At 48.9% G+C, this 13,752-nt stretch overlaps 1 protein-coding gene across 2 annotated transcripts; it reads right to left on the bottom strand.

Moving 5' to 3' along the window:
• Positions 1-39: 39 nt before the first annotated feature.
• Positions 40-13,491, bottom strand: LOC311613230 (polyamine-modulated factor 1-like). 2 transcript variants are annotated; one of them, XM_084866891.1, is made up of 5 exons: positions 13,200-13,491; positions 3,847-3,952; positions 2,476-2,576; positions 796-991; positions 40-475 (listed from the first exon to the last, which is right to left on the bottom strand). In XM_084866891.1, exons 1-5 carry the CDS (start codon positions 13,469-13,471, stop codon positions 419-421), a joined length of 732 nt encoding a protein of 243 aa, XP_084723017.1. In that variant the 5' UTR covers positions 13,472-13,491; the 3' UTR covers positions 40-418. The 2 variants fall into 2 exon arrangements, with proteins under 2 accessions (XP_084723017.1, XP_084723018.1); XM_084866892.1 differs by having other exon boundaries at positions 40-472.
• Between the last annotated feature and the right edge of the window lie 261 nt (positions 13,492-13,752).

The raw sequence follows: 13,752 nt of genomic DNA, 5'->3' as shown, positions 1-13,752 counted from the left end.
TTGGCCCGCAGGCGTCCCAGACGGCGGAAGCACCCCAGATTACAGTGCAGCGGGGAGGTTTATTTGTGGATGTGGAGACATGGCCCGGCCTCAGCTGGCCAGCAAAGGGGCAATCAGTGGAGATTGGAAACAGATTTCCCGGCCAGGTCCTGGGGGTAAGGCAGCGCAGGCCTGCGTGGGGTGGTGGGAGGCACGGTGTCTGAGTCCGGGGGTCTGGCCAAGCATCCTCAAGCCGGAAGAAACAGGACCTGAAGGTAGTGTGTGTGACTCCTCAGACGCAGTGGCAGTGGGGACGCTCAGCCCTCGTCCCCCAGCAGATTCCATCACCGCTCAGGCCGAGGCAACACGGCAGCAGCTGTGCCCAGAGGCAGCTTCACAGGGGCCCTCGGCCACCTTTGCTCCGGGGCCGGCAGTTCCCTCACTCCGGCTCCCTCAGCATGGCCACCAGCTCCTTCTGTCCTCGGTGCAGGGCCTGCTGTCCATGGAGAGTAGAAATTGGGAGAGGGAAAACCCGAGTCCTTCCCATCTGCCGTCCTCACCTCCAGGCCTGCGCCCCCAATGATAGGGGCCTGCGGCTCATGCCAGGACCCGCAGGGCGTGGAAGGAAGTCCCTCCCCCTGACTCTCAGCAGGTATTGGTCACAGGCTGGTGCTCTGGCCACTTAGACTGGGCCTCCCCAGAGCAAGAGCCCATCGTCAATAAGGGCCCCAAAGTGTCCCCACATCTGACCCCTCTCGGTCTGCTTTCTTCTCTGCTGAGGGGACAGGGTCCTGAGGGCAGGGCCAGAGCACTTACCTGCCAGGCCTGCCACTGTGCCTGGCCCTGCAGCTGCAGCTCCTGCACCTGCCTGCGCCCGGCCAGCACGGCCTCGGCCAGCTGCCTGTTCTCGGCCTCCTGCTTCTGCACCCGGCGCTGCAGGGCGTCCCGCTGCTGCAGGAGGTAGGGCCCCGTGGTGCTGCGCAGGTCCTTCTCTGGGACCCCACTCGGGCGCCTGGAGCGTGGCAAGGAGGACAGGGTAAGAAGGCGGAGGACGTCTGGGATGAGGGTTCCACTGCCAGCTCTAGTCAGTGATACTCCCACCTCCCACCTCAAATTGGACTGGCTTTTAAGGTCTCTTCTGGGTCCTTCTCACCTCCTAAGACCCAATCACGTCGCTCTGCTCCTGATGGAAACGCTAACCTTCTGTCCCTCAGCTTTGGTGCCCAGGAATCCACCGCCCCTTCTCACGTCACCTGTGTCTTAGCCTTCCTACCAGTCCCCCACGTTCTCCTCCTGCCCACGCAGTCCCCATCTCGAACATTCCATAGGTAGAGGTGACTTCAGCCTTCCCTCTGCTGCTGACCATGTGCTCTGTTGGAGCACTCACTCTAGCTGAGCGGGGGGGGGGGGGGGGGGGGGGGCGCGCGGCCGCGGCGGGCGGGATGAGCCCTCCCAGAGGGAGAGAGGCCTGGGGAGGCAAGATTACAGGGGGTCCTGGGTGCCCAGAATGAGGAGACAGGTCAGTTCTGATAGGCACTGGGGTGGAAGCCATATAGATTCTTTTTAAATGTGTTTTTCAGTTTTAAAACCTAATTCTTTTAAGTATTAAGATCACAAAGCATAAAAACAACTGGAAAACACAAAAAGGATATTTACTTCCTCTGGACTAGGAGTCCTAGTGAGGCAGGAGAGGGTGGAGCAAGGCAGGAGCTCGGGCCGTCCTGGTCTTACTGGCCTCAACTCTCCACTCCTTGTCCCAGGGCTCTGCCCTCTGTCCTGCACAGGAAATGCCAGGCAGCAGGGCTGCCCCTGAAATGTCAGCTCAGGAGAGGCAGGCCTTTTCTTTGTCCTGTTCTTTGTTGAATCTCTGGCACCTATTGGGTATATAGTCCATGCTCCCTAAAATTTGTTGAACAAAAAAACCCCAAATGTCCGGGCCAGCCTAATGAACATCAGTTTCCAAACCTATGATTCTGCCTCCTCCACCCCCTCGCCTTTCACAGTACAGGCTTCCCTCCGTCCGCCTCAAACCCCTGCACATGTCCTTGCCCTGGGACTCTTCCCCAGAGGGGGCTCTGCTGCCCACTGACGGGGGTTGTGTGGTGTCCACCTGTCACAGGGTCCTCTCCCTGTGAGCCCAGAGCCTCATACCTATGGGTCCATCATAAAAGCTCCCTCAAGCCTTGGCTGATGTTGCTCAATGGTTAAGTGTCAGCCTGGGCACATAAGGGTATTGGGTTCGATTCTGGTGCTTGTGTGCGGGAATCAATCAATGTTTCTCCCCGTTTTTTTGTTGTTGTTTTTTTAAATATTTTTTTTATTATCTGTGTACATATTTTACCATTGTGCCACCCCCACCCCACCCCCGCCACCCCTTTCTCTTTAAAAACCAGTGGAAGAAATATCCTCGGATGAGGATTAAGAACAACAAAAAGCTCCTTCAAGATGCTAAGCTGCCGCCCCTGCCTCTGTGAGCCCTCCCACGGTCCTCCTCACCAGGCCGGCTCCTTTCGGCCTTTGCCTTCCTCCACAATGGTGTCCAAGGCCGTCAGGACAGCTTCCAGGTTCCCCTCTGCTTTGATTTCGGAGATTTCCTCCTGAAGAGAAGGAAGAAAGGGCAATGATGATACTAGGCTAACTGCATGTAGTATGACTCGGGCTAAATTCTGTTTCTTTACACAAACATTCTATTTTTTCTACATGTGACTTTTACATTAAGGAAATAAAGATGGACCCTGGCCGGATTGCTCGGTTGGATGTAGTATCCTGATATAAAGTACCAAGGTTGTGGCTGATGAATACATAAATATAAATAAGTGGAAAAACAAATCGATGTTTCTCTAAAATCAATCAAAGGATAAAGTAGAAGACATTTAAAAAATTATATTTTTACAGAGAGAAAGGGAGAGGGATAGAGAGTTAGAAACATCGATGAGAGAGGAACATCGATCAGCTGCCTCCTGCACACTCCCCACTGGGGACATGCCCACAACCAAGGTACCTGACCTTGACCAGAATCGAACCCGGGACCCTTCAGTCCGCAGGCTGACACTCTATCCACTGAGCCAAACCGGTTTTGGCAAAGTGGAAGACATTTTTAAAAAGCCCGCAGCAAGCCCCTCTCCTGCCCACCTGAGCGCTGCAGGCCTCGCCATTACCCCACACAAACGTGGACGCTCAAGAAGCCCATCCTGAGGTGTAGCCACAGGACAGTTTAATTCTCAACCTTTCTAATGCCGCGACCCTTTAATACAGTTCCTCATGTTGTGGTGACCCCAACCATAAAATTGTTTTCATTGCTACTTCATAACTTAGGCAACCCTGCTGCTGTAGAGCCTAAGACCATGGGAAAACAAAGACATTTACGATTCATAACAGTAGCAAAATTACAGTTACCAAGTAGCAACGAAAATAATTTTGTGGGTGGAGGTCACCACAATACGAGGAACTGTAGTAAAGGGTCCGGCATTGGGAAGGGTGACAACCACTGCTCCAGAGAGAATGGGATTCTGTCCTTTTCTGTGTTTCCTCTGGGATGCAGTTCCAACTGTTGGTTAGATGCTGCCTCTGTGCCAGGCATCGCACCAGGTGCTGGAGAAACAGAGTAAGACCCAGACATGCCCTCACTGACTCCCAGGCCTAGTGGGCGGACAGCATGTAAACACACAATTACAATAAAGTCGTGGACAGAGGGCATTTAAGATACCCGCACGTTTGAAGGGAGGGAAACCACCCCTGCAGCCGGACAGCACGAAGGACGCTAGGGAGTGAGGACAGAAAACTTGGAGGGTGGGGTCCCTGCCTCAGGGCTGAGAGTCTGGGGCAGGGCCCAAGCCAACAGTAGCTGCTGGGCTTCTTGTCACTCACCCTGATAGATGTCTGCAGCTGTGTTATGAACTTGTCATAGATTCGCTGTGTCATCTCAGGCTGCAGCTGGTAGAAGCGCTTATAGCAGTCAGTGAATCTCTGGTAGCTGGTGGGAAAGCGAGAAGGCAGAGGTGGGGAGGGTCAGACACACCAGTCATCAGTCGTGGCTTTTGCCTGGCACCCTTTTGTTTTTTAAACTTTCCTAAGCATCAAATCACCAGGAGGACTTTAAAATTCCCATTGATCGCAGGCCCTGGCTGGGTAGCTCAGTTGGTGTCATCCTGATACACCAAGGCTGCAGGTTTGATCTCGTGTCAGGACACATACAAGAATCACTGGCCTCTGGGATTCCAGGGCCGAGAGTTATCGTGGGAATCATCTGTACGTTGGGGGGTGCCCTAGCCAGTTTGGCTCAGTGGATAGAGTCTGTCCATGGACGGAAGGATCCTGGGTTCAGTTCTGGTCAAGGGCATGTATCTCGATTGCAGGCTTAGTTCCCGGCCCTGGTTGGGGTATGTACAATACATAATGCAACGTTAGGAGTACTTACACCTCAGAGACCGACAAACCCTGAAAGCCAGGGTTTTACTCTGAGAGCTGGTTGTAAGCATCCAAGAGTTCACCTCTTGGTAAGGGTGATGAACCTCTTGCCTTTTTGGCGGTACATAATTGATGTTCGTACACTTTGGAGGCTAAACCTGGGTAACAAAAGGACAACAAGAAGAACAGATGATGTGCGTCCTTTCAACCCTTACAGAATTCCAGACATCTTGTGTTTTTGTTAATTGATTTTTTTAGAGAGCGAGCGAGGGAGGGAGAAACATCGATTGGTTGATTGGTTACCTCCCATACATGCCCCAACTTGTGAAGGAACCTACAACCCAAGTTTGTACCCCGACAGGGCATTGAGCCTGCAACCTTTTGGTGTGCAGGACGATGTGCCAACTGAGCCACACCGACCTGGGCGACATCTTGTCTTGCTGCTGGCCCGACTCGCCACGCAGTCTGTGGCCACATGAAGGAATGTGGAGAGACACATGATGTCTGACCACGTGGGGTGGGATCGAAACCAGGTCATTGTGGCTGGAAACGGATTTGGCTTGGATATGGGAGCTCTTGTTCCTCCCAGCCACTCGACAGGAAGAGGGTTTGAGCTGGACACATCTCTCCTCAGCCCAAGCAGCTGGCAGGGGAGCGGGCCCAGCGCTGCCAGTGTCACTAAGTACAGGAGGAAAGTCATTCCTTTGCCCCAGCTTTAAGATATAATTGACATACAGACTAAGATGAACAGAATAATGATCTGACTTACGTGTATTATGAAACAACACAATTAGCACCCTTTATCTTTTGTAATAAAGAAAAAAAGTAAAAACTTGTGATGAGAACTCTTTGTTTTGTTCTCACCTGAAGATATTTATCCCATTGGTTTCTAGAAATAGTGAAAGGAAGGGGGGATGATAGAGAAAAATCTATGTGAGACACAGTCATTGGTTGCCTCCTTCACGAGCCCCAACTAGCGCTGGAGATTGAGCCTGCAACTAAGATATGTGCCCCTGATTGGAATCAGACCTGCGACCCTTCAGTCCTAGGGCTGATGCTCTACCCACTGAGCCAAACTGGCTAGAGCAGGATCTGCTCTTAGCAGCTTTCAAATCTACCATATAGCTGTGTTAACCAAAGTCGTCATGTTGTACGTTAGATTCCTTGAACTTACCTTTTTTTTTTTTTTTTTAAACTTATAATGGGAAGCTTGTACATTGTGACTACCTTCATTTTCCCCTCCTTCCCCCACCCCCACCCCCCACCCAGTGATTCCTTTTTTGAGAGCGAGCTCACACTTGGGATGATGTGAATGCTGGTGCGAACTTCCTGAGAAAACGTCCTTGGGGCTCTGCAGGGTGCCCAGACAGTGTTGGATACGTGGTAGCACACAAGACGCTGCAGACCAGGCACCTGCCTGGCCCCAGACTGACCCACTCCCACCCTGGCAACCTGAACCCCAGGATACCAGGGTTTGGGTAAAAAGAATTCTCCCACAACAGTCCCCCCCCCCCCAAAGCCTCTCTGCCAAGCCCCTCTGCCGGCATGGTCTCCCAGCCTTGGCCTCCCACAAGTACCCACGGGGCCGCCCAGCGATGTGCTGGGTCAGTGCTCTGGCTCTGAAGACAGACTGCCTGGGTTCCAGTCCTGCCTCCTCCATTCATCAGCTGAGTCATCTCAGACAACTTATTTACCTCTACAAGCCTCAGTTCCTCTGTCAAGTGGGGATAATACTGTGTTTATAACTCATAAAATTACTGTGAGGATTAACAAGGTTACATATCTAAGTAGCACAATTCACAGCACACAAACAATGCACGTTAGCCACAATTATTATTATTAGTCTCCAAAGAACAGTCCTCCCCCTCTCCTCCCCTGCAGAAGACAAGTGCTTAGTAAAATACAACCTGATTACAATTGTATGTGCAGAAACCATCCCAGCTGCAGGAAGAGCAGACTGGCCCTACTAGAGAGAAAAAGTTAAATTGTGGCCCCTCCTAAAAGGGCTACATTTATCATCAATAAAAGTAAACTTAAAAACCGGTATTTACCCAGTTTCAAAACAAATGACTATATTAACTGATTTTAACATTTTCTCTTAAAAACTTATGTAATATTTGAGACATGTCTGTCTTTTTAACTCACTTTGTCAGCATTTCATTTATTGCATTTTTTAAAAACTCACTATAAATTGAATTTTCACTGTTTAACTTTAAAAATTTGACTTCAAAATATTTCAGCCCAGAATCAAGCTCTGGTGATTTGTCCATGTGTTATATACGCAGAGAGGTTGTGCAGGAAGGGAAAGACCAGAGGCATACACAAGTAAAAATGCGCTCCTGTAGTGCTCAGGGGCCCTGGCTTACACTTCCCATAGTAACTTGCTTGTTGCCCAACTGAAGGCCTATTTCACAGACTGTCCACCAGAGGGCAGTGAGGGACTGGCGCCTCAAGCTAGTGATGGACGGATAGAGGAGGTCCTTGTGACAGAAATTCATACCCTCCACCCTCTGCACAGCTGCTCGTTTCTCTTGTCTTTTCCCCTCTCCCTTTCTCATCCTTTGTACAGTAGGCAGCCCCAGGACTGAGGAAGAAAAAGGAGAAAAAAAAACCAGAAATGTCCCTCAATGAAAATAAGAAGTCATTGATTTATGATGAAGACTGTACTTAAAAATGTCATTTGGGAACCAAGATAAATGTCTGTACTGCACTCACTGCCACCCACAACCACATCAAAATTGTTCCAGGATTCCAGAGCAGGAGAAGTAGAGAGACTGAGGCAGGAAAGTTAAAACAAGGCCAAACCGAGTGGGTAATTTGCAGCCAGCTTATAACTAACAAGCCATTATCTTCCCCAGCTGAGGACTCGGCCAATGGTAAAAAACAACAGTCGAAACCGGTTTGGCTCGGTGGATAGAGCATCAGCGGACTGAGGGCTCCCAGGGTTTGAGGGCACGTACCTTGGTTGCGGGCACATCCCCAGTAGGAGGTGTGCAGGAGGCAGCTGGTCGATGTTTCTCTCTCATCGATGTTTCAGACTCTCTATCCTTCTCTGTAAAAAAATCAATAAAATAAATTTAAAAAATTCTCATGAGAGAATGCAGAAAGGCAGGGGGCGAGGGCGAAGGGGAAAAAGGGCCATTTTACTCTAAGCAGAGAAGCCAGCAGTCTCAAGGCTTGGTAAGATAAAATTGCCAGGTGCTTTTCAAGAATCTATACCAAAATAGAGCAATTTTGAAGCCTATAGACAGGAGGGTATAAAACGCCTCAGACCCCCACCCAACTTGCTCTTCAGTTAGTCGAGAACCCACCTGTGCTTCCTAAGTCATATACGTGTTTGCTTGCTTTGCTTCTCCTTTCTCCAATAAAGATGCATGCTTTAATAAACTGGTTTTTCACAACGCGATCAGGGTCTCCTATGAATTCATTTATATGAGAATCAAGGTGGGGACAGCCTTCTCCTGGCTCAGGAGGCTGTCTTGTCCAGTCATACCTCTCGGGTGTCAATGAGAGGTGTCTATAACAGAATTACAACTAAAATACAGAACAACTATCATTCAAAACCGCCTGAAAGCTGGTTGAAGGGGAGGTCTACAACTAGAAGTAAAAAAGAAAGCGCCTTGAGAATGGTAGGAAGGGTGGAAGCAGGAGCAGGCTGGTCCGATACCCAGGTGTGCCAGCTATCTTAGGAGGGAGGGAGATCTCTGCAGAGGCTGTCCATGAGGAGCAAGGGGTCCCAGCCCCACACCAGACCCCAAGCTCAGGCTCCCAGAGCGGGGAAGAAAAGTCCCCACAACCATGGGAATTGAGGCTGAGTGACACGAGGACTCTGGAGAACCAGGTTTCCAATTTAAAGGGCCAGTGCACAAACTTAGAACTTGAACTCGCAGCACCAGGCAGCTTTGAGGGACGCAGGTCATTGCTCCTGTTCTAGGACCTCCCCTGTTGCAGGGCTGACTGGCAGCCATAGCCGTCTCCATAACCTGGAGCACACTGTTTGCTCTGCCCTGGTGATTCCCTGAGACCTGCCCCATCCAATTTCCAGTCCCAATAAAGCTGTCTGCAGCAGCTTTTCTATACGAATGGCCTGTCCTGGCTCAAGCTTCAGCCTGCTAAAATCTGTCCAACAAGCTGTAGCTGGAGACAACATGCCCCAAACCATCAATAAAAGGCCTAAGATCCCGCTCAGTGACTGGGAAAGCTGAGCCACTGGGCCCTACTACACAAGGAAACTCTACCAATTTCAGGAGACACAGCAGCCCAGGCTCTGCAGCTATGGGCATACCCACGGCCCAAGTGTGAAAATGTACAAACAGGAAATAGTTATGAGCACTGGCTGGAGCCAGGCATTATTCTAAGGGCTACACAGAGTAACTCATATCTTTTAAAAATAATTTTTCCCTTTAAAATGTTATGTTTGTTTATATTGATCTTTTGAGGAAGGGGGAGTCATTGATGTGCATGCACCCCACACACACACATACATCCTGATGCAGGACAACCTGCGCATGTGTCCCACCAGAATCCAACTGGTAACCTTTCAGTGCACAGGACGACGCTCAATCAAATGAGACACACCTGCCAGGGTTGGAGTAACTAATTTAAACCTCACTGACTTTCTGAGGTAGGTTCTATAATCATCATCCCACTTTGAGAAGAGAAAGCTGAGGCAGAGAGCAGCTTGCCCGAGGCCATGCAGCTGGGACATGGTGGCGCCATCTGGCTCTGGCTCAGGTGCCCTTTGCCGCCATGGCACCCAGCAAGCAGGGGAGGGCCAGACACAGTCTGGACTGTATTGTGACGGAAGGAGCTAGAAAAGGGTACTAAGTAGGGTTGGAACTTCAGATGCGTTCCTCAGACTGCTGTGTGAGGATGGATTCAAGAAGCACCGGTGACAGACTCAGCAAAGCAGACACAATGGGGGTAGAGAGTAGAGTGGAAACATGAAGAACAGAATTAGCATGATGGAGCTGAAGCTGCAAACCACAGTCTGATGAGTCATACCCACTTCAGAAATGAATCAGCACGCACCATCTGCACATTCAAAGAAAGTAAGATATTTCTGAAGAAATTATTTATAATAGAATTATTTATATATTTAACGACTCCTTTTCCTGTGAAGAACTGTTTTCTGTGAACACCAATAGTCTTTGCCACTAGTTTAAAACTACCGGGGGAGGGGGGAGGGGAGGGCAGGAGGAGGGTTGGCTAAAGAGAAGTCAAAATGACTAACAATTATTTGAGGAAAGGCCCAAACCTATGAGGAAATCAATGACATGCAAATTCAAACAATAATAAAATATCTCTTTCACAACTTCAGAATAGCAAATGTTAGAATGGTGGGTGCCCAGTGATGGTGGGGATGTAGGAGATAGGAACGACGTTTCTGGAAAGCAGTTTGACAAAACGCAGGTGGACCCAGTGATTCCTTTCATTACAGACCTCAGAAACGCGAGCACTGCTCCCTGAGGGGATGGACAAGGACACTCACCTGCTGTAATCTGTCGAGGCAAAGTGTCCATAAGAGGCAGTAAGGACTGGATGCTTCTCATGGAATGACCAGCAGTGTTGAAAAGCTTTGAACCATATGCACTTACAGGACATGGTTAGATGGTTTTAAAAAATGGTGTTGACTGCTAGTGGGAATGCAGACTGGTATAGCCATTATGGAATATATTACGGAGTTTCCTGAAAATATTAAATGTAGAACTGCTGTTTGACCCAGTGATCCCACTTCTAGGACTAGATCCTAAGAAACCCGAAACACCATCAGAAAGAATGCATGCACCCCTATGTTCATGCAGCACGATTTACAATAGCTAAGATCTGGAAACAGCCAAGTGCCCACCAGCAGATGAGTGGATCAAAATGCTACAGTACATTTATGCCATGGAATATTATGCAGCAGTAAAAAAAGAACCTCTTACCATTTGAGATAGCATGGAGGGACCTGGAAAGTATCACACTAAGTGAAATAAGTCAGAGAAAGATAAGTATCACATGATCTCACTCATATGTTATTTTAATTAACAAAATAAACTGATGAACAGAGTGGATCCAGAGACGTGGAAGCATGGAACAGTGTGTGGCACCTTGGAGGGAAGGTGGGGGAGGGTAGGTGGGTAGGTGGGAGGTCATCAACCAAAGACCTTGTATGCATGTATGCACAACCCATGGACACAGGTAACAGAGTGGTGAAGGCCTGGCGTGGAGAGCAGGGGCAGGTTGGAGGGGGCCAACGAGAAAAAGGGGACATATATAATATTTTCAACGATATATTTTTTAAATAATGTTTTAATGGTGTTGACCCTATAGTGCCCTTCAAATTAGATGTGTGTTTAGTGTGTGTTATATAATTTGTGGTTCCTTTACCCAACATGCCTACTCCAACTTTTTTTCTCTAATTAATCACATCCTGGGATCCAATGTATAAATCTAGTATTGCATATCTTGTGCATAATAATTCTAAAGGATATTACTTTGTGTATTATATGTATCAGAATAGTGCACACTGCCATTTTATATTAAGTCTACTAATGAATGCAGCCAACTATCCAAGTTCACACCAACTAAAACACAAAATAAGCCTTGCACAGTGAAAAAAAAAGTGTTAAGTGAAAAAAGATATGTAGCACAATTATCATTCATATAAACTTAATACACACACAAAACAACATATTGTACAAGAAAACAAACATAATCAAATGTCACTTCACTGCACTCACACTAATCCTTCCCCACTTCTATTCCTTTACTGATTTATTTTCTTTATTGCACTAGAATGTCTACTCCATGAGAGCAACAACCGTCTGTCTTAATCACTTATATCTCCAGCTTCTAGAACAGAGCCTGGGACATTGCTGGTGGTTGATAAATATTTGTACATGAATAAATGAAGAACATACAGTCAAGAGAAAAGAAAGCAGGGTCTGTGGGAAGGGAGATGAGGGGAAAAAACGAATAGGGAAATATCAAAGGAGGAATCTTGCCTGCACATATAATAGTGTCATAAATGGTCTGTAAAAATAATTATTTTATCAAATTCAATACTGTTGAAATTAGACCCTGAATGATAAGGAAGTCACCTGTCTGTCCAGCCTCCTGATTTTATTTTTTTTTAAATATATTTTATTGATTTTTTTACAGAGAGGAAGGGAGAGGGATATAGAATTAGAAACATCTATGAGAGAGAAACATCGACCAGCTGCCTCCTGCACACCCCCTACTGGGGATGTGCCTGCAACCAAGGTACATGCCCTTGACCGGAATCGAACCTGGGACCTTTCAGTCCGTATAGACTATAGACCGACGCTCTATCCACTGAGCCAGACCCTTTCGGCGAGCCTCCTGATTTTAATCTCCCTCTGATCATTATGTTGTAGCCAACCAGTTCCTAGAATGCCCTGACCATCTTGGGGCCTTTGCACAAGCTGTACCCTTTGCCTATACACTTCTTCTCTAGCTCTTTCTCTCACTGTTCCAGTTCCAGTTTAATGTCACTTCCTCAGAGTGGCTCCCCTAACCAGCCTGGCTAGTGCATTCCTTTCTCCCAAGTTGCTCTTATCACATCACCTGTTATCACATTACCTCACCAAGCTCTGTGATTATTTTGTTTACTGAAGGTCTCTACCCACTGAATATAAGCTCCAATATGGGCCCTGTCAGCTTCACCAACACCTTGACAACACTTGGCAGAAGAGGCACACAAATATTTCTCAGTGGCCCGGCCAGCATGGCTCAGTGGTTGAGTTGACCTATGAACCCAGGAAATCATGGTTCAATTCCTGGTCAGGGCATGTGTCCTGGTTGTGGGATGGATCCCGTTTGGGGGGGGGGGGGGGTGTGTGTGTGCAGGAGGCAGCTGATCGATGATGTTTCGCTCTATCCCTCTCCCTTCTTCTCTCCAAAAAAATCAATAAAAGATATTTTTAAAATGTATTTCTCAGTGAATCAATGTGTGAAGAAGTGGATAAATGAAAGGAGAGAGGGAAGAACTCGAGGGAAGGTTAGGAGAAGACAGGATTGGGAGAAGGTGGGAGTATTTTTTAAAAGATTTTAAAACTGAATTTTAGAGAGAAAGGGGAAGGGAACCACTGATCCGCTGCCTCCTGCACATCCTTAACGGGAATCAAACCCACAACCCTTCCCTGCAGGCGAGGGCGCTAACGGACCGCCTCACACCTGCCAGGGCTCAGCTGTTTCCTGATGAGGCCAGAGAGCAGGGGTGGGACCAACAGGGCCGGGTGGAGAGCAAACAGCTGTAAGGAACAACAGTGTTTCCTCATCAACGTGCCGAGTGGTGGGATCCCGGGCAACTCAGTGTCCAATATCGTTACAACACTGTTCATAGGAATTAAAAATCAAGACAGGAAAACGGTTCTGTAACACATTTAGTTCTCACAACCACCCAGGGAAGGCATTATTCCCAGAACAACTACAACTCTAAGGCTTCCTATGTGGCAGGCATATCCAAGCGCCTTTCGTGCACTTAGTTCTCAAAACTATCGCTGAGAAAGGCCCAACTGTTGCCATTGTACTGAGAGCCAGAGGTCTTGGTTCTAACTCCGAAGCCCGTCTTTCCTCCCGGCCCTGAAGTTCGGGTCGGAACCAGCCGGTGCCGGTCCCGGTCAGCACCCATCACGTGAGCCGGCCCGCCCGCCGGTCAATGACCCCCCAGCCCGGGGCCCACGTGACCGCCGTTTGCGGACCCGGCCTCCCGGGACCCACCTTCTGGCGCCCAAACTCGCTCCTGTTCGCCTCCCACCCGTCAACCTCTTGTGAGATTGGCCTTCCTTCCACTCCCTTCACCTTACCTCCCAGCGGCGACCAGCTTCTGGAGAAAAGTATCCACTGTGGTGTCGAGAAGCTTTACCCTCGAAATGGCAGCGTCAGGGTACACGGGTTCGGGGGACGACCCCTCAGGCCCTTTTTCCTCACAGCCGCTACCAACACTGGCGCTGCTTGCTTCGGCCATGTTAAACTGGAACCGCCAAATATAACTGGCCCGGATGTACCGCCCACCGAAGCCCCCGATTGGCCGCTCCCGGCATTGGGCGCGTCCGATTGGAAGTAGCGGAATGCCCATCACCGAGTCGCCGCGGGGGCGGGGAAACTGCCGGAAGCTGAGGGTGGTGCACAGGTGAGGAGGGTGTAGCGCGCTTTAGTCCTTATCCACAGGCCGGTAAAATAAGCGCCAGCCAAAAGCTTAGGGCTTCATACAAACTTTTAATTACACTTCAAAGACTTCGTACAGTGCAACAGTGAATGAATGTCCGCAGTTAATATTCACAAGAGTCCACTTTATCAAATGTTAACCGCATCTATTTTCATTCCCGGTCCCTCCGCAGTTAATATTCACAAGAGTCC

This window comes from Pipistrellus hanaki (assembly GCF_964339955.1).
Source record: "Pipistrellus hanaki genome assembly, chromosome: 18".
Taxonomy (NCBI): Eukaryota; Metazoa; Chordata; class Mammalia; order Chiroptera; family Vespertilionidae; genus Pipistrellus; species Pipistrellus hanaki.
This window is presented reverse-complemented; position numbering and strand designations above follow the sequence as displayed.

Bases quoted from the DNA above. Each gene is read 5' to 3' on its own strand.
- LOC311613230 (XM_084866891.1), bottom strand. From the start codon at position 13,471: ATGGGCATTCCGCTACTTCCAATCGGACGCGCCCAATGCCGGGAGCGG. The intron at 2,577-3,846 runs GTGAGTGACAAG...CCTTCTCTTCAG, and splicing joins AGCTGCAGACATCTATCAGG to GAGGAAATCTCCGAAATCAA. The intron at 992-2,475 runs GTGAGGAGGACC...GCCACGCTCCAG, and splicing joins GGCCGAAAGGAGCCGGCCTG to GCGCCCGAGTGGGGTCCCAG.